Consider the following 20,181-nt stretch of genomic DNA (forward strand, 5'->3'; position numbering starts at 1 on the left):
GTCCTTGAAGGAGCTGAAGCTCCAAGTCCTGCCCGAGTTGTCCTTGAGGAGATGAAGCTCCAAGTCCTGCCTGAGTTGTCCTTGAAGGAGCTGATTTTTTCAAGTCCTGTCCAAGCTGTCCTTGAAATCCCATCCAGATGGGTAGAGAGGTCCTGTGCCACCACGTTTTGTGTCCCGTGGTGGCAGTTCCTGAGTGCAGGAATCACTTTAGCTGTACTTGAAAACGATGAGCTCCTGATGGGAGGAAAGAACCAGGATTGGCTTGAATCCCTTAATTTTTACTTGGAATTTGTTCCTTTTACTGCATGGGCTGGTTCTTGTGACCAGATGAGGAAACCAGAATTGTGCCCAGGCAGTTTCTAACAAATTTATGTTTCCATTGAGGTTTTGTGTCCTTTCCCTGCTGTTCATTTGCATTTCCCTCTGTAAGGTCACAAATCCCCCTAAACCAGCACCTGGTGCTTCCTCCACCAGGTATTTTTTTGGGAAAGGCAGGATTTTTCCTGGGAAAGGCAGGATTTCCAGGCAGGGCACAGTCAGAAACGACCACATGTCTATTTTAAAATCACCGTGATCCCCCAAAGAGCTGCAGGACGTGGATTGTGCCCTGGAACACGTCCTGCCACCGGGCTGGGAGAGGTGATGGGAACTGGGACTCGCTCCTGGGACAATTCCAGCCTCATTTATCCCATTCCAACAGAACGACCTGACCAGCCCCGGGACTTGGAGCTGACAGACCTGGCCGAAAGGAGCGTGCGGCTGACGTGGATCCCTGGCGATGACAACAACAGCCCCATCACAGGTCTGTCCCCAAAATCCCTGTCCCCCTCCTCCTCCCCAGTGACGGAAAATCCCTTCCCAACCAAACCCTTCACCCACCTCTCCCCACTCTTCCCAGACTACATTGTCCAGTTTGAGGAGGACCGCTTCCAGCCGGGAGTGTGGCACAACCACTCCAGGTATCCCGGGAGCGTCAACTCAGCCCTGCTGAGGCTCTCTCCGTACGTGAATTACCAGTTCCGGGTGATCGCCGTCAACGACGTGGGCAGCAGCGTGCCCAGCGTGCCCTCCGAGCGCTACCAGACCAACGGGGCACGTGAGTCCTTTCTTCCCAGTCTTTTTGTCCTTGGAATCCACCACTCTCCATGGAGGCACTTCCTCGATCCCAGAAATAGGTTGGCACAGGCTGCGGTGGAATTTTCTGTATGGAATTCTCACGCCTGTGGGTGATGTCTTTCAGAGCAGCAAAACTCAGAGATTTATACAAAAGTCACTTGTTCGTTAAAGGAAAACCTGGTTTTCCTTCTTTTCCTTAAAGGGAAGTTTCCTAAAGGAATTTTTTCAGTCCTTTCAGACTACGGGAAGCTCAGAAATCTGTAGGAAAATCAGACTCAAGTGCAAATATTAATTACTGTCCACTGTTAAAGCTGATGGATGCTGTGGGGGTGGGCAGGTCCTGGCACAGGTTATCCAAAAAAACCATGGCTGTCCTATCCCTGGAATTGTCCCCAGCCGGGTTGGACGGGACTTGCAACAGCCTGGGATAGGGTAAGGTGTCCCTGCCCACGGCAGGAGGTGGGATTGGGGGATTGTGAGATCCCTTCCCACCCAAATTCCATGATAAAGGAATGAAACGAGCTCCAATCCATAACCAAGACTCGGGGCTTGAATTTGTCTGCCCAGTGCTTTGTGGGAGAATATTTGGGAAAATTCCACCCGAGAAATTCACAGGAATCTCAGCAGTTCTGCTGCATTTCTTCCTTTACCCATTCCAGGGAGATTTCTGCAGGATCTGCTGGCATCTAGTGTTGGCTCCCAACAGTGCCCGCCATGTTTGAGGCTCGAAGCGACAAGCTCTGCTCCCTCCACAATGGTTCCCTTTCAAAGATTTAGGACATTTAGGGAACAAAAAAGAGCCTCCTAAATAAATGGCCTGGTTTTCCAGAGGACTGGGAGTCTCGTGTCCTGTTAACCTGAATGAGAACTTCTGGAAAAATCAGGCCATTAACTTCTGCCTTGGAAGGACTTTTGGCTTGCGGGGTTTTAAGCTCTCAGCAGTTGTTTTTTGACATTGAAAAATTCTTTTTTTTTTTGGTTTTCAATGTGAATTTCAGGTCCTGAAATAAATCCAACAGGAGTTCAAGGGGCAGGGACCCAGAAAAACAACATGGAGATAACGTGGACCGTGAGTTCTTCTTGGATGCCTTTTGGGATGGAGTTGGATGATGAGGGCGAGGGGGTTCAGAGTGAGACAGGGCAGGGATAGACGGGATATTGGGAAGGAATTCCTCCCTGAGAGGGTGGGGAGGGGCTGGGATGGAATTCCCAGAGAATCCGTGGCTGCTCCATCCCTGGAAGTGTCCAAGGCCAGATTGGAGCAACCTGTGATGGTGGAAGGTGTCCCTGCCCCATGGCAGGGGTGGGATGGGATGGGATTTCAGGTCCCTTCCAACCCAAACCATTCCATGATGAAATTAGAAGACACCAAAAAAAGGCTGGGTTTAGTGCCTAGAACAAGGTCTGGGATAAAAAGAATAATTCAGAAAATTAAAAATAAAATAAGTTAAAGATGTGGCACCCAAAGACACCGGATTCCAGATTGAGCTTCCAGAGGATGCTCCGAGAGTCGATTCCTTGAGGATTCATGGAGCATCTCCTGCTTTGCTTCTTGCACCAGCAGGTGTCAGCCACAAACCAGGGATGAGCTGAGAGGAGGGTTGGAATGGCAGTGGGAATAGAGACGGGACTATGGGGATAATAGATATGGAATATTTCTTGTATAATTCTACATTAGGTACATATTTGATTTATTTTATGTAATATATAGATGAGGAATCTGAGCTAGTGGAAATGTCCCTGCTCATTGAAGAGGCTTGGAATTTAAATCCCTTTCAACCCAAACCATTCCAGGAATAAAATCCTGGATTCTGTGAATAAAATGTCCTGGTCCTGCCATGGCTCTGGAGGACATGAACTCGTTCTGCCTCTCCTTGGGAACAGAACCTTGCTCTCCTTTGGGATTCGCTGATGGAGCCTGAAATGAGACCCCGAGTGCTGAGCAGAACTTTTGGATCTCCACAGCGGAGAAATCCAATTGTTTTTTTTTTTTCTCCTTCTCACTTTCCCTTCTCTGTTTCGCTCCACCGAAGCCTCTGAATGCAACTCAGGCTTATGGGCCCAACCTCAGGTACATCGTGAGGTGGCGGCGGCGGGACCCGCGTGGGAGTTGGTACAACGAGACCGTGCGGAGCGCCCGGCACGTGGTGTGGAACACCCCCATCTACGTCCCCTACGAGATCAAGGTGCAGGCCGAGAATGACTTCGGCAGAGCCCCGGAGCCCGAAACCTACATCGGATATTCCGGGGAGGATTGTGAGTATTCCTCAGCTGCAGGTGGGATTTCAGGGATGATCCCATGCCAGGGCACCTGGGCGGCTCCTGTGTCCAGAATATGGGTGGGGCACTGCGGGATTTGGGACAAAAATCCGGTTTCAGGTTGGACAAGGCTTGGAGGACCTGGATAGTGGAAGGTGTCCCTGCCCAAGGCCAGCTGGGATGATGGACAATTCCAACTAAAAATAAGGAAATGAGGTGGTTTTTGCAACTTTGGGGTCCAGCTTTGGGCCAGGTGAGGCAGGAAAGGGTTGGATGTACTGGGATCCTTCACCTGGAGAGGGAGCTGAGCCAGAGTCCTTCCCTGCTGCAGGAATTCCTGCTTTTAGCTGGATCAAGAATGTTCTCCTGATGGCCGGAGGAGTGAAATTGGATTTATTTTCTTCCCACGGAAGAGGGCGGAGCCGTCGTGGGGCTGCTGCTCACGGGATTTGTGATGGGAGAAGCACGGCCAGGGGTGCCCGTGTGTCCATCCGAGCTCCAGGGTAATTCCAGGTTCCTAAAGACCACTCTGCTTTATCCCTGCCCGCCCAGATCCCAAGGCTGCACCCACGGATGTCAGGATCAGAGTCTTAAACAGCACCGCCATATCTCTGACCTGGACCCGGGTGCACCTGGACACCATCCAGGGACAGCTCAAGGAGTACAGAGTGAGCAAATCCCGAATTCCCCAATCCCAAATCCCCGCCCCGGCACTGACCATTAACCCAGCTAAACCTCCTAAAATTCCCAGCTGGCTCCCAGGGATGGAGCTGCTGCATGTGGGGATGACAGAAAACTTCCCTGTGGTCACCAGGAACCTTTGGATGTGAGGCAGCACCAAGGATTTGCTCTTCGGGGTGTCAGGATGGGGTTGGGGACGTCTCCTGTTGCTTCCTTCGGGCTTGGCTGCAGGATTTGGGATGCTCCAAGAAAACAGGGAGGGATTGGGACGGCTCTGCCCATGGAGGCTCTGAGGGAATGACCCCAACCCGGTCAGATTTTGTGTCATCCCCAAAATACCGACAGCAGTTTTTACTGACCAACAACCCCTGCAAAGCCTAAACCCACGGTCGGGACTAACTGGGCACTAAAGCCAGCATGGATCTGGGTTTTTCCGGGTCTTTCCAGGCTTATATTTAGTATTTAATATTTGCTGCTGATGCACAGAGGATGGAGCCGTTCAAACCAAGCCAAACCCTGAGCAGGGCCCTTCCCTCGGTGTTAAAACATTCCCAAAACCTCGTGTCCAGCAAAGAATCCCAGCATTCCAAATCCAATCATTCGCTCGCTCTCCTTTTCCCGATTCTGGGGGATTTTCTGAAAGGATTCTTATTTCTCTGCGAAATAGGATTTGCAGTCGAGGGTTTCAATAGGAGATTTCCTAAATTTAGGCGCTTTTTTCATGCCTGGGTGTGTCCCACCTTTCCTTGTCCACCACTACCCCGAGTGGAAAAGGGAGAACCACTCGGTTTTTAATTCTTGGCAATTAGGAACAGTTTTAGTCCGAGCTCAGTGGTTTTGGGAAGCTCTTAACCCCCTGCTCAGCCTCTTCCTCAGGTAACACCCCCGATTTTCCTCATGGAGCTTCACTAATTCCTCTAAAAACTTCCACAGCCTTAAGCCGCTCTTAAAGGCAAAACTCTGCTTTTTAACGTCTAAAAATCCCAAAAAACCGCGGTTAAGCGGGAAAAAGCTTCACCTGGCCTGCGTGTTTCTTGAAGGCCTATTTCTGGAGAGACAGCAGCTTGCTGAAGAACCTGTGGGTCTCCAAAAAACGGCAATTTGTGAGTTTTCCTGGAGACCGCAACCGGGGCACCGTGTCCCGGCTGTTCCCTTACAGCAACTACAAGCTGGAGATGGTGGTCACCAACGGCCGAGGAGACGGGCCCCGCAGCGAAATGAAGGAATTCCCCACCCCTGAAGGAGGTACGTTCCCACAGGGAATTTTTTCCCGCTGGGAAAGGTTTAGGTTGAGCAGCTTCGGGGAGCTGAGCCACAGCCGGGGAGAGATTTTAGCTGAGCATCACCCAGGCGCCGTTGCTGGCGGTGACATCACTGAAGCCACACCTGGAGTTGGCTCCTGACCCCATCGGCATTCCCAGAATTCCCAGAATTCAGGTGCTCTGGACGCCTCGGCCAAGAAGATTTTGGGCTGAACAAGAGAAAAATTTGCAAAAGCCTTTCCTGGGCACAGCTCCGTGCCCTTGATTTGCTGCCCAAGCTGCAAATGTCCCTGAGCTGCGGTTTGGGGACGTGGATGGATCCATCCTGGAAAAGGCAGGAAAACCTTCCCAGGACCTTCAGGAAGGACATCCCTGATTCCTCTGCCAGGCTTTTGAGGCAAGAGCACCTCGTTCTTGTGTCAAGGATGAACTCGAGGGTTTAATTTTGTCACTGGCACAGGAGCTATTTATAGACACGCCAATAATTCCGTGTTGGAGCTGCAATTCCAGCAGCTGGAAGTGACTTTTCCTACAGTGCAGGAGGGGATTCAGGCACACAGGGTCGCAAAAACACAAGAAAAGATTTGCAATTCTTTCTCAAAATATTTTGGGGTCCCCCCTTTTCTCTTCCTCTCCATCCCATCTTGGCATCTCTCAGTGCTGCCTCTTCCTTCACAATTCCTTGGAAAAAAATCCCCTTTTTTTAAGGATTAATTATTATTCTGTGGATAATTGAGGTTGTTTCCGAAGAAAGGCTTCAATTCCTGTAGGTTTTGCAGGCAGGGGCACTGTGACCCCGTTTCTGGGGGATTTGGGGTGGCTTTGGACATTTGGGGTGACGATAAAGACATGTGGGTGGCATTAATTAATAATTACGGTGGATTTTACTCTGATCACACAGAAAATGTGGATTTTTATTTTTCCTACACCACCAAGCCCTTTTATCGACCCAAACTGACATTGAGGAGGCTGAAGGATATCCTGAACAACTAAAAATAAACCCCGAGCTCTCCGATCTCTCTTCCCCTGGTTAAGACACCGCAATTAGGAGGAAATCAGGAGAATAATTTAACTCCAGGCCGGATAATTCTTCCCTTCCTTCCTTCAGTAGTGATAATCCCAAATATTCCTTAGGGTGAGGAGCAGTGGGCAGCAGCTCCCTGTGGGAGATCTCTGGAATTCCATTTCCCAGCGATCCTTTGGGATAAGAGAAGCCACTTTTGTGGGTTCTAAGAGAGGAATCTTTGGGATGAAAACATTGGGATGGGTGGGGGGTCTAAAGAAGGTCAGGAAATTTGACTCCAAGAGGAGAAGTGGGGCTGGAGTTAAGAGAAGACTCTGGGATACTTTTTGTTCTTCTAAGAGAGAAATTTTTGGGATCAAAACATTGGGGGGGAGGGGGGGGGGGGGGGGAGGGGGGTAAGGAAAGCTGTGAAATTTGGGTCCAACACGCCGAAATGGGGCTGGAGTGAAAAAAAGTTTTTGGGATACTTTTGATGGTTCTAAGTGAGAAATTTTGGGGGTGAAAACCTTGGGATGGGAGGGGGGTGTAAGGAAGACCAGGACATTTGGGTCCAACAGGAGAAGCGTGGCTGGAGTTGCATCCCAGCTCTGCTTCCGTGGCCTTGCTGGAGGATCCCGCGGGATTGGGATCATACCAGAGCTGCTCTGCTTTTCCTGCCCGCTGAAAATTCCCATCAGGCTCCTGGTTATTGGGATAAATCCTTGTGCGATCCACTTGGGGTGTGCCTGTTTTGGAGTCCAGCCCGTGGCGGGTGCAGCAGCGCGAGGTTCGTTACCCTGTGCATGTTCTCTCCTCTCTCCCCTCTCGTTCCCGCTCCCCTCCAAGTGCCCAGCTCCCCCAGGTACCTGCGGATCCGGCAGCCCAACCTGGAAATCATCAACCTGGAGTGGGATCACCCTGAGCATCCCAACGGGGTCATCACGGGATACACCCTCCAATACAAGCCCTGTACGTCCCACGTTCTCCTCGCGGTGATCAGTCAGGGAATTCTTCCCTTCCCGCTTTTTCCCAGGGCAGGGAGATCCATGAGGAACTGGAGACTTCCATGGTGGGAAAAACTGGTGTTAGGAGGGGTCCTGGACGTCTGCAGGGGGGGTGGTGGGGGCTCAGCAGCTCCCCAGAATCAATTTTGGAGGGAAAATCAGCTGGATCTTGGATTTTGGAAGATTTTAGGTGCAGCCTGAGGTGTTTTTGTGCTCACCCCAACACAATTTGGGTGAGGTGATACCCAGAACCTGAACGTCCTGGAGCCTTCTCTGCCCACCTGAATGTCCCCCCAGCAGGTCCCTGGCCAGGCTGTCCCCAAGTGCCCCAAAACGGGCATGTTCAAGAGCAGCAACCACTCTGAGCCCCACAGTGACCCCCACAGTGACCCCACAGATCCTCCAGGGGCTGAAGGATGAGCTGGAGACCCCAGGAATTCCCGACCCCAGGCTGAGCCCAGCATTTCCTGCCTTCCCTCCGCAGTTAACGGGTCACGGATGGGCCGGACGGTGGTGGAGAACCTGTCCCCCAACCAGACAAGGTTCACCCTGCAGAGGTCAGACCCCATCTCCCGCTACCGCTTCGTGCTCCGCGCCCGCACCCAGGTGGGAGAGGGAGAGGCCCTGACGGAGGAGTCGCCGGCGCTGCTGGATGAAGGTAAGGGCAGCAGCCAGCTCTGCCGAGGGGACGGGGGTGACAGGATGTGCCAAACCCAAAAATGGCATCGTGGCAGGCCATGGAATAGCCCAAAAATGGCATCGTGGCAAGCCATGGCAAACCCAAAAATGGCATCATGGCAGGCCATGGAACAGCCAAAAATGGAATCAGGGAATCCCAAGAACCAGGAGTGCAGGGCAGCGATGGCTGCACGGATTTCCCTGCCGAGGTGGCCAAATGCTGCAGAAAAAACCCAGCTGAGGTGACCTGGGGACCTTCCTGTGCTCCAGGGAACGTCGTGGCTGTCCCCAAGGGAGGGACATTCCTCGTGTGCCCTGGAGCAGGAGGAAATTGAACAAATTTGTGTTTTTTACCAAAAGAGGGCAGGATTAGATGGGATTCAGGAAGGAATTCCTCACTCAGAGGGGTTGGAAGCGCTGGCACAGGGAGGTTGCGGATGCTCCTCCATCCCTGGGAGTGAGCTTGGAGCCATCTGGGATTGTGGAAGTGTCCCTGGGTGGGACTGGATGAGGTTTAAGGTCCTTTCCAACGCCAGCCATTCCATGATTCTGGGATCTCGCTCTCCTCGTGCTGAGGGTGAAGCTCTGATTTGCTCCTCTGTGCGAGCTCAGCTGGGGCAGATTTGGGGGATTTTTGTGTGCAGGGACCTCGGTGCCACCTCCCTGTCACCCCATGGCCATCACCCGACCCTACAAACCTCCAGAGCCCCAATCTCAGCCCCGTAATCAGATAAAATTCCCGCTGTGGAGCATCCATCAAATTTAAGTGGAAGTTCTGGAGCCCTAAGGGAACCAAGGGCGGCTCTTCCCCCTCTTTAGGCTCGGCTGACAGAGCTGGGATTGAGTTAGAGCTGGGATTTAATGGGGTTTTTGTCTCTTTTGCTCCATCCCCCCATCCCAGCTAATGGCTCTGAGTGGGGAAAGTGATTCCTGCTCGGGTCCAGTGGGAATAAAACCATTCCCGACACCCCTGGGGTGGGATCCAGCAAAATTTATTGGATGGGGAGAAGAAAACAGCCAAGGAAAACATGAGAGGGGCCTGGAATTGCTGTAAAAAGGAATTGTGAGAGCTCAGGGGTTGGCTTGAAGTTGAAAACTGAATATTTTTGGCTGGTTCACACCCAATTCTCTCCGTTTTTGGACCCTGATAACGGAGAGATAAGAGCCAGGACCACCTCGTGGTGTGTCAATGCTAATTGATTTATATCAGCAATTAGCAGGGGGTGCCCAGAGCTGCTGGACAAGGTAAGGAACCCCCTCTGTGGGGTTTGGGGTGAGGATGTGGCAAAGCAAGACAAAGTTTGGCCTTGAAACAGAAAAAAAAAAAAAAAAAAAAGAAAATTAAAGTAATTTCCAGCTAAATCCCAGAAATCTGCCCTCCAAACATGAGGTCCAACACGAAATAGGTGAGTTGTGCTCACTTTGATGGCACCTCCTGCCAAGCTGTGGGAAAGACTGGAATTTAAGGTTGGAATTTAAGGAAGAGAAGCAGATTAAGGAAATTAAGCCCATTAACGCCTCAGGAGGAGGTTTTCTGCTCGCCAGACTCCTTCGGATGCGGAGTTTAAATCAAATCCCCACACGAGAAAGGAAAAATCGAGGCGAAATTCAGTGTCAAAACTGGTTTTTGTTGGGATTAGACCTAAACACCCGCTTAAATACTCGGCTTAACGACACCACTGGCACCTCGATGGCACCTCCGGCACCTCCCGGGTGTTTAACCTGGATCCTGGCGTGGTTTATCGCGGATTCCCAAATTCCAGGTTGGATTTAATCCCATTTTCCCCCTCTCTCTCTGCTCTCCGGTGACTCCGATTGTTCCAGCGGCGCCTTGGGGTGGTTTGATAAATTCCTGTGTTTTTCTCTTCCCTCTTTCTCTCCCGTTTTCCCGGTTTTTTTCCCTCCCCTCTCTCTGTCCCCGGCGCTGCCTCCGAAGCCACGCCAAGCCCAGGTACCGTACCCGGAGGTAACCGGCATGGGGGCAACGGAGCTTTCCAATTAAGCTGCCAATTAAGCAGAAAAGTTCGTTAAAACCCTTCCAATGGCCACGCCAATTGGGCATTTCAATCATTCCAGGCACGAGGGGACCAGGGCGGCTCCGCAGCGGGGCAGGCGAAGATTAAAAGGTCTCTAAGCCGGGCTTAAAAGCTGGGCAAAAAAAATCTCGTGAAAACCAAACCGCGGTGGCCACGCACCGGGCGAGCCCAAAGGAGAGTCGAGATCCCATTAAAATGGGGTTTTTTTCCTATTAAAGAGGGGTTTTTTTCCTATTTGAAGAGGTTTTGTTCCCCTATTAAAGAGGGGGATTTTTCCCTATTATAGAGGGGTTTTTCCCTAGTAAAAAGTGTTTATTTCCCTGTTAAAGATGGGGTTTTCCCCTATTAAAGAGTTTTTTCCTATTAAAGACAGGTTTTTTCCCCTATTAAAGACTTTTTTCCCCTACTAAAGACTTTTTTTCCTTTTTAAAGACTCTTTTTGCCCTGTTAAAGATGAGGTTTTTCCCTGTTAAAGAGGGGGTCTTTTTCCCTATTTAAGAGGGTTTTTCCTCCCTATTAAAGAGGTTTTTTCCCCGTGTTAAAGCAGGAATTTTTCCCATTATAGAGGGGTTTTTACCCTATTCGAGAAGTTTTTCCCTATTTAAGAATTTTTTTCCCCTATGACACAGGGGTTTTTTCTCTATTAAAAAGGGTTTTCCCCATTAAAGAGGGTTTTTTCCCTATTAAAGAGGGTTTTTTCCCTATTAATGAGGGTTTTTTCCCTATTAATGAGGAGTGCTTCCCTATTAAAGTGGGGTTTTTTTCCCTATTAAAGAGGGGATTTTTTTTCCCTATTAATGGGGGTTTTTTCCCTATTAATGAGGGTTTTTTCTCTATTAAAGAGGGTTTTTTTTCCCTATTAAAGTGGGTTTTTTTCCTATTAATGGGGGGTTTTTTTCCCTATTAATGAGGGGGTTTTTCCCTACTGTAGAGATATTTTTCCTTATTAAAGAGACTTTTTCCCTATTAAAGATTTTTTTCCCCTATTAAGGAGCTTTTTTCCCCTCTCCCAGAGGATTTTAACCCCATCTCTGCACGAGCCGCTCTCCCTTTTTAACCCTCACCACCCCCACCCTACAAAACACAGAACATTTCTGGCTCCATGGGGCCCTTCCAGGACCTGTGGGATCGCAGCTGGAGATTTGGGAGATTTTTAGGATGTGCCCAGAATTCCCTGTGGCTCTCCCAGGGCTTTGTTGCAGGAGATTCCTCCCATTCCCGGTGTCCATTGGAAGGGTTGAGCGGGAATTCGGGGCCTCAGCTGTGCATGTTCTGCATGGAGCCTTCTGCTGGCTTTGCCCTCCTCGCTATTCCCAAAAAACCTGGGAGCAGGGAGAGACCTTTTCCAGCACCAGGGACAGCTCCTCCTCCTGCCGCTTCCATGGAAAACCCGATCCTGCAACGCCCCAACGCCATTCCGGGTCACCCAGCGAAGGATTCCCACCTCTCACAGACTTGGAAAATCCTGATTTTCCACACCCAACACGCATTTCCCACATTCCAGCGCCACGAGAGCTTTTTCCCAGCTCAGGAACTCGGCAATGGCCGAGCCAGGGGGTGCAGCCAGCCCCAAACTCATCCCAAAAAAAGCTTTTTGGGAGCAGCAGCAGCTCCCGATGCCCTGCACCGAGGGCTCCCAACAGGTCCTGCTTTGCCTCTGCACATTCCGAGCAGGAGCAGCTTCCCAGGGAAGGCTTTTCCCGAGGGATACAAGTGCAGGATCCGCTCTCTGCACCTGTAGGATTCGCTTTCCTGCCCCGGGGATGTTCCTTTTCCTTGGATTTTGTTGCAGGGATGTCTCTTCCTGATATTATTTTGCTTTTTTTTTTCCCCTCTTCCTGATCTTTCTCCTTCCTGTCTTTTTTTCTTCCTCCCTATTCCCCCCCAAAAAATGCGGGATTACAGATTGGTCAGGTCTAGGTGGTGGGGACCTGAAAATCCACTGAAAAATCCTGGGAACGAGCATAAAAATCCTGAAAATGAACATATAAATCCCTGAAAATGCACATAAAACCCTTGGGATTGGGAGCGCCCTCTCCTCCAGCTCCTTCTCCATCCAGGGTTTGGCTCATCCACCAGAATCCAGATTTTCTTTGTGGATCGGGATCGCTTCAAGCCCTTTTCTGCTTCCAGAGGGTCTTGCTGAACTCTGGAATCACAGCCTGATCTCTTCATCCTCCCAGCCCCGAATCATTCCTGCCTTCATTTCTTGCCCACTGGAATTATTTGGGATTTCAGGGATAATCCTCCAATTATCCAGAGCTCATCCCTTCATTTTCCCCTTTCCAAAAGGAGAAATAACACTTTGGGAAGGGCTGGAAGAGAGCTGAGAGTCGGAGAGTGGAGCTGGAGGTCGGGAATTGCTGCCTCATCTTCCTCCCCATTCCAGGCTCCAGGAGAGGACTCAGGGCATGGAAAAAATCCCTCTCCCATGCCAGTCCTGCTCCGGAGCTGGATCTCATTTCTCCTCAGGCCACGGTTTGAGCGGAGTCTGGCTCCAGAGGATGTTTCTCTTCCCAACAAATCCCAGGAAATGCTCCCTGACCTTTCCCATCTCCGCTGGCTGACCCAGACTGGGCGCATTTTTATGGAATCAACAGCGATTCCATAAATTTCTTGATCCTTGCCGTGGCTGGCACTGACAGGGAATGAAAAGGTTCCTTTTCCAGGGATGACCTGACACAGGCGGGGTCAGGGCCAGGAGGAACCGGAGCAGGTGATGGAATCGAAGTGAAGTGCAGGGATTTTCCCTTAGGAAAGGCTTCACCTTTCCTAAACCAGGCTTTGGACAAGGGGAGAGGGGATTTGGGAAAGGAGCAGATTAAAAAGGGATTTTGTTTATGCTCTGAGTGAGGAAAAATATCCCCAAACTGGAGTTTTCATTTTCCATCTGTATGGAAAAACTTCATTAGTAACCATAAAGAAATTGGGTTTAGGCTCGGAGGGAAAAACCTGACTTTTCTCTGTCCATGAATGGGAATTTGAGGAGAAAAATCCCATTTTTTGCTTTAGAAACGGAGGGAATTGCTGAGCCCTCTCTTTCTGCTCCATCACCCCCTCCTCTTCTCCAATTTCTTCTCTTTCCACATCAGATTTGGAGAATTTCATGGCCCAGACTTCCCAATTCCATCCTGTTGGTAAAAACCGGGAGAATTAAAAAGAAATCTCCGCAAGTGTCCTCGACCCGATCATCAAAAATCATGAAAAATTCATCCCAATTTCTCCAAGCCTCGTGATTTTGTAGGCACACCCCAGGGAAAGCTGCTGCCACAGCCCAACAACACATTAAAAGCACCTCTAAATAATTAAAAAGGAGCAGAGATTGGGATTGTTTCCTGAATTTTTCCCCAAAAATGCCACTTTTCACTGAATTATCCCACTCCGAGCAGGATTTGTCTTTTCTTTAGATCTTCCCCTTAAAAAACCCCATTTTTCTTTTAGGATTCTCCCGCTTTGGGGTTTTTTTTCCCCCTAATCTGAGCTTCAAGCAGGTTTTTGTGAGAGGTTCGGACTCTTTTTTTTTACTGCTCCACTCCTGGCTGGCGAGACAGCGAAGAGCTCAGCATCTCTCATTAGTGAAATTATTAATTGCTGCTTCCTCAATCCATCATCAGAGCCCCATCCTTCCCTGAGAGGGAATAATGGAACTTGGAGACAGAAAAAGCCTTGAAAGGGAGGCAATTAAGGAGCTGAGTGCTCCTTCGGCTCTTTCCGGGAAGAAGGGCTCGGCTCAAATGCGATAAAGAGCTGGGAATTGGTTTTTAGTCCGAATTTCCCGGGTGATTTCTTCCTGCTTGGAGCAATTTCCAGGTGCTGTTCCTCCCTGGCATGGGGAAAGCGGCATCTGTCTTTCGGAAAAGGGGGATTTTCCCCCCATCCCACAAATTCCCGGTGCCCCGCGCTGTCCCCAGACTTCTGTCCAAGTTCTGGGAATGCAGGAAAACAACTTCAGCTGCTCCGCAAAGCTCGGGAATGTCGTGGCTGGAGCATCGCGGCCGTTTTTGGGAGGATGGATGGGATTTCTGCCCTTTCCGAAGTGCTGGGAATGCCAGCGTGGCTCTCCCGTCTCCCTTTGGGATCTTCGTCACTGCTGGTGGCACCGAGAGGGGACCCCGGGAACCCCGAGAAGGGACTCTCAGTGCTCGGGTGCCTTTTCTTTGGGAATATCGGATCCCTGGGATCCCTGGGATCCCCTCCCAGCCCTCATTAAGGGGTGGATTTCAAAGCCCAGCGAACGTCCCTGATCTCTCCCCCGCCCCAAATCTCTCAGCTGAGCTCTCCTCCCGCATCCATTCCGTATTTAAACCCCAGCGAGGCCGGAGCTTTTCATCCTTTAGGATTAAATCCCACCCCTCCCTCTCCTTGGGGGCCGCATTCCCATCCTCCCCTCCCCGAGTTTTCCAGCTCACCCCATCCCACTCTTCACCTGGCCCTGCTCCTGCCAGGACGATTTTTATCCCCGCCATCCCCTCCTGGATCTCCTCGGGAGCCAGCCCGCGTTATCCTGATGGGAAGTGACGGCTCCGCTCCCGGGAATCGCCTCCCCCAGAGCCAGGGAAGTGGGGCAGGGAGGGCAAATCCCGCCGGGAATCGCTGTCAGCTCATCCCGGAGGGTTTGGGGGCTGCAGCTTCCCCTGCGCTCCCGCACCGGGGACAGCGAGGCTGGGATTTATCCCAGATAATCTCTTCCCATCTCAACTCCGGAGTAGCATTAAAGCTGAGTTTCTCCTGCTCCTGAGAGGCTCTGGGAGAGCCCTGGTGGAAGCTGGAAAGCCGTGCCACGTTTTCCGCCCGCTCCCGCCTTTCCCAAACTCACTTTGTGCCTTTTGGGGTCTCGTTTTCCTCCGCGGGGAGCCGGGATTCCCATGGGAATGCCGAGCCTGCATTAGCTGATGGCTCCGGCGCTGTTTGATTGTTCCCAGCCTCTGGCGCGGCTCCATCCCGTTAATGGGGACATTAACCCGGCGACACCAATCTCTTAACCCCAAAAACCCGCCAGGAATCAGCGGAGATGGATGAGGACAAATCCCAGTGCAGGAAAAGCTTTTAGCGGCCTCAGGACCCCGCAAAGTCCTTCCCCCACAAGCGGGGGGACAAAGCCTGAAGGGCAAAACTCAAAAATCCCCTTTTTTTTTTTTGCCGCACCACGAACCCCGAGGGCAAAGCCGAGCCTTTGGATGCGTCCCCTCCCTGTCACCACCCCCTGGCCGGGCTGGACCCCCGGGCTGGGACAGGGCCGGGCTGTGCACGGGGGGCTTCGGTTCGGGGTGCATGAGATGGGGACGCTGTGGGGTCACCGCGGAGAGGACGCGCTCCGGGGCTGGGAGGGGTTTTGGGGTGACTGCGGCTGCTCTTGGGGCACATCTGGGGCTGGGAGGGGTTTTGGGGTGACTTTGGCTGCTCCTGGGGCACATCTGGGGCTGGGAGGGGTTTTTGGGGTGACTTTGGCTGCTCTTGGTGGTTTGGCTGATGCTTTTGAGGAGCTGGGGGTGCTCTGGGGACACCTCTGAGTCTGGATGGGGTTTTTGTGGGACTGTGGCTGCTCCTGGGGCACTTGGGGGTACCTGGGGGTGCTCTGGGGGCAGCCCAGGAGCTGGGCAGTGTTTTGGGGTGACTTTGGCTGCTCCTGGGGCACCCCTGGGGCTGGGCTGATGCTTTTGAGTACCTTGGGGTGCTCTAGGGGCACCGCTGGAGCTGGGTTGGGCTTTTGGAGGAGCTGGGGGTGCTCTTGGGGCACCCTTGGACCTGGCCTGGTGGTTTTGAGTACCTGGGGGTGCTCTGGGGTCACCCCTGTCCTGGGCTGGCGCTGTAGCCGGGGTTTTATCGCCTCTCAGACGGACTGAGCGAGCTCCTGCCCCTCTGTGCCTTTGGATGCGGAGCTTTCAGGGCTTGGCTCTCCTTGGGGACAGACTGGGGATGGGGGAGAAAAGCCTGGCTCGGTCCTGGGACTGGTTTTAAAGTGCTTTCCTAGAGCTGTTGTGGTTTGGGGGCGATATTTATAAAATCTGCTTTCCTTCGCCCATCAGAGGGGTTTGGAATCCCTGGACCTGCAGGAATATTTGTTGTAAATATAATTTAACCTGAGTGTCCCAGGGTGAGGTCCCCTCAGAGTCACCTTTGGTATTTGGAGCAGAATTCCGGCTACATTTTCTGCTGGAATATTCCAGCCCAAGCCAGTGCCCCCCTCCCTCCCTGTGGAACCCTCACCCCACTCAGGGTGGGGGTTAAAGGACCCATTTCCCCCTTTCCTTGGAGCACATTCCCGCTTTTCCTTGGAATCACAGCTCAATCCAGCAAACAAATGGCTCCCAATTATCCCCCAGGACAGCTCGAGGTGTTCCAAGCCCTCACTTAAATGCAAACTGTGAGGGGCAAAGCTCCATCCCTGCCTCCCCCGTGGGCTGAATCCCCCTCCATGCCCAAGCTGCTCCTTCTCCAGGCTGGAAAAAAGCTGGGAAGCTGCAGGCTGAGCTGGCAGCTCGAAAAATGCTGGAGGTGTAGTCCAGGGACAGCTGGATTAACGGGATTGCGGCTGGCCCGACAAATGGGATTAGTGCCTTTCCCTCAAGAGCTAAATCCCATTTGGTTTTCCTGGGATGCAGTGGGACAATGGGATGAGGACAAACCCCTGCATCCCCTCAGCTGCATTTTTCCAGGCTGTCCATGCTGGTTTATCCCAGAGGGGTGATGGGCAGGGAAAAGGCAGAGGAGAAGCAGCTCGTTCAGGCCTGGCGTTGGGATTGGGATCGGGATCAAAGCGGAGGAACGGGAGCAGCCCCGGCACCTCTCCCAGCCCCTGGGATGGGCTCAGGGGGACAGGGGGAGGAAAAGGGGTTCAGTCTGGCGTTCCCAGTGGGATCCAGTCCCTGGGATGGGCTCAGGCCATCCCTGCATGGGGACAGGGGCAGGAAAAGGGGTCCAGCCGTGCGTTTCCAGCGGGATTTGCTCCATGCCATGCCGCTCCGGGGAGGGCAGAGCCCCGGGGACGCCACCTCGGGTACAAAGCCGGTGTTTCCCTCTCCCAGAGGCAACTGGGCCACCTCCAACCGCAGTGGAGGAAACCAGTCCTGAAACCAGTCCTGAAACCAGCCCTGAAACCAGTCCTACAATCAGCCCTACAATCAGCCCTACAACCACCCCAACCACCACCGACACCACAACCACCACAACCACCACAACAACCACCACCACAACAACCACCACCACCACCAGCGCCGCCAGCACCGCCGCCAGCACCAGCGCCGCTGCCGAGAGGGCTCCGGCAGCCACGACCAAGCACGAGTTGGGTACTGAGCTTTCCTTTTCCTCTAACTCCTCTCTAACCTGACTGCGACCCTTCCCCACCTTGATTCTTTGGGATACCGGGAAAATCGGAGCCCTTCCGTGCTCTGGGATGGGAATCTGGGTGTACAAGCAGGAATTTGGAGAGTTCTGTGCCACCAGGGAATAACCCAGCCTTGCTGAGGGTGTGGCGATGCTGGATGAGGTTCGGGAAGAGGTGGAAAATCCTACAAATACTCCCCAAAGTGTTATCGGGTGTTTAGAGCTGTTACAAACGGGTTCTGGTGCTCCTGCAGGAGATGTCACCTCGGATTTAGCACATCAGCTGTTAGCACCGAGAGCTGTCAGGATTTATCCGAGTCTCCTTGGGTTTATCCTGCTGCTCCCTGCGCTGCCGGAGCCCCCCGGAGCGCTGGGGAAGGGTGGGAGTTCCAGCACGATCCCTGCGCCAGGTGTCTCTCAGGTCAGGAGAAACTTCTCGTGTCATCAGGAGGATCCAGCTCGGCTCTGGTGGGGAAATCTTCCCTCCTGGATGTGGTTTAGGGATAAATCTGGAAGGATTTATCTGGGTTCGAAACACCGGGATAATGGAAATTATGGTTAATAAATAATTAGGTTTGTTCAAAACTAAGTCAAGCAAAAAGGGAATGAAATCACGATTAAAAACTTGGATGGCGTTTGGGGCAACCTGGGATAGTGGAAAATGTGGAATGGGCAGTGAGATGAATTTTAAGGTCCCTTCCCACTCAAACCATCCTGGGACGATTCCGTTACTCAGTTCAAAGCCATTTCTTTATATTTTTGCATGAAATCAGCTTAAAATGCTTCAAAACCACCACAACTTTCTGCAGGGGCATCTGCCCCCATCAGACACCCCAGGTTTGGTGATGAAGAGAGATCAGCCCCACACCAGGCATCAATCCATGTGGAAACGCTGCTGGCTGGAAATAGGGAATTAAGTGTGAGGTTGGAAATGGGGAATTATGTGTGAGGTTGGAAATAGGGAATTACGTGTGAGGTTGGAAATGGGGAATTAAGTGTGAGGTTGGAAATGGGGAATTACATGTGAGGCACAGAGCAGGGAAAGAGGATGTGAGGGAAAGAGGAACCTCTGGTGTCCCCACCCAGCCCAGGTTGGGATTTGAGGGATTCCAGGTCACCCCACAGCGCCAGGTCCTTGCAGCACCCTAAAAACCCCACAGCTGGCTTTTTCCAAGGCATTGTGGCACTAAATCCCGGATTTTGTGACATCAGAACATCGCAACACCCTAAGGAAAAATGACATTAAACCCCAAGATGTCGATTCTCCGCTGTCCCTTAAAATCCCCCTGAAGTGCAGGATTGGTTCCCACCTCAGTAGGAACGGGACTCATCCCAAGCGACGTCGAGATCCCTTAACTTCAACCTCACACACGAGTGACCTCATTGTCCCACCGGGGCCACAGCGACGTGACAATTCCCTGGATCCGTGCTCATCCATGCAGGAATTCCAGGACAAGGTTTTCCTGCTGGCCCAGATCCTCAGGGATGTGCCCCGGAAGAATTCCAGGATGAGCTGAGCACAGTTGGATTTAAACACTGCCCAAAATTCCCTAAAAATGTTGGGAATCTTGGGGAAGATCTATCCAGCCTTAGGCTGAGGTTAATTCACACTTAGGCTGAGACCAAAGTGTTCACTCCAGGAATTTGTAAGGATTTTGTGAGGTTTCCGTAAGGTTTTTGTAAGGATTTTTAAGGTTTTTGTGAGGTTTTTGTAAGGCTTTTGTGAGGTTTTTGTGAGGTTTTTGTGAGGTTTTTGTAAGGCTTTTGTGAGGTTTTTGTAAGGTTTTTTAAGGTTTTTTAAGGTTTTTGTGAGTTTTTTGTAGGGATTTTTTAAGGATTTTGTGAGGTTTTCATAAGGATTTTGTGAGGTTTTCATAAGGATTTTGTGAGGCTTTTGTAAGGTTTCCTCGAGGTTTTTTGTGAGGTTTTGTAAGCTTTTCATGAGCATTTTTAAGGTTCATTTAAAGTTTTCCTGAGGTTTTTGTAAGGATTTCGTATGGTTTTTTTAGGTTTTTATGAGGTTTTTGCGAGCTTCCCCACCGCTAGTCAAGCTCTAAGCCAGGCCTAACCCCACTAAGCACTAACTCCTGTTCTAACCTGTCCCCCAGCCGCCAATGGATCGTCCATATGGGACATCAGAGCCATGGCGAACAGTAACTGGGCAAACATCACCTGGAGCCACAATTTCTCGGCAGGAACTGACTTTGTGGTTAAGTATATCACCAGTAAGCATCAGATCGCGTGGGGACTCTATGGGGTGGCGCTGCCCTTAGAGATCCTGCCAGCTCCCGCCCTTTCCTTGGATTTAATTCCATAATTCCATGGCCAGCTGGAAAAACGGGAGGGGAGAACATCGTGGTTGTGGTGGCCGGGGTAGATCAGAGGTGGTTCTCGAGGGGTTCCCTCTCCGTGCGCCGACGGCCGTGGGCTTTTACGATCGGTGGGAATGTTGAGTCGTGGTTGACGGAAAGAGGTGTAAAAGATGGAGAAAAATGAAATTTCTGGGAATTGGAAGATGGGATTCCTGAACCTGGAGTTGGCAGAATCCTCTAAGATCCCAAACCTCCTCCTCGGTGTCTCTTAGCGTTGTACGGCTCCGTCCTGGGCTGGGAGCAGAGCCGGGATCTCCGGGTTTGGTGCCGGTTTAGGGAGAGGTTTTTGTGTCGTTGGTTGGTTTGGGGTTTCTGGAGAGGCGGTGCCAGCTGCTGCTCATCCCTGAGTTTATTCCCAGCCCTCGCATCCGCTGCTGTGCTGGCCTGGAATCCCTGAAATCGGCATTTCAAATAAACCGCTTGTAATTCCCGGCAGGAAACCCCTCC

At 51.7% G+C, this 20,181-nt stretch overlaps 1 protein-coding gene across 13 annotated transcripts in view; it reads left to right on the top strand.

The window, feature by feature from the left end:
* Positions 1–20,175, top strand: part of NFASC (neurofascin) — a 54,041-nt gene extending 33,866 nt beyond the window's left edge. For 6 of the 13 annotated variants that reach the window (XM_042013331.1, XM_042013337.1, XM_042013335.1 and 3 more), the window contains 11 exons: positions 701–802; positions 899–1,096; positions 2,115–2,185; positions 3,150–3,372; positions 3,928–4,043; positions 5,097–5,301; positions 7,168–7,290; positions 7,810–7,983; positions 9,940–9,954; positions 17,065–17,325; positions 19,471–20,175. In XM_042013331.1, the coding sequence (XP_041869265.1) occupies positions 701–802; positions 899–1,096; positions 2,115–2,185; positions 3,150–3,372; positions 3,928–4,043; positions 5,097–5,301; positions 7,168–7,290; positions 7,810–7,983; positions 9,940–9,954; positions 17,065–17,325; positions 19,471–19,679 (1,697 nt within the window). In that variant the 3' untranslated portion in view covers positions 19,680–20,175. Of the gene's footprint in view, positions 1–700; positions 803–898; positions 1,097–2,114; positions 2,186–3,149; positions 3,373–3,927; positions 4,044–5,096; positions 5,302–5,486; positions 6,212–7,167; positions 7,291–7,809; positions 7,984–9,935; positions 9,955–17,064; positions 17,326–19,470 lie in introns of those variants that run through there. The other 7 variants (XM_042013341.1, XM_042013342.1, XM_042013344.1 and 4 more) reach the window with 5 other exon arrangements.
* Positions 20,176–20,181: the final 6 nt, after the last annotated feature.

The sequence above is a fragment of the Corvus kubaryi genome, unplaced genomic scaffold (genome assembly GCF_017639235.1).
Source record: "Corvus kubaryi isolate FWS band 111438036 unplaced genomic scaffold, C.kubaryi_AGA036_p1.0 split1-37355, whole genome shotgun sequence".
Taxonomy (NCBI): domain Eukaryota; kingdom Metazoa; phylum Chordata; class Aves; order Passeriformes; family Corvidae; genus Corvus; species Corvus kubaryi.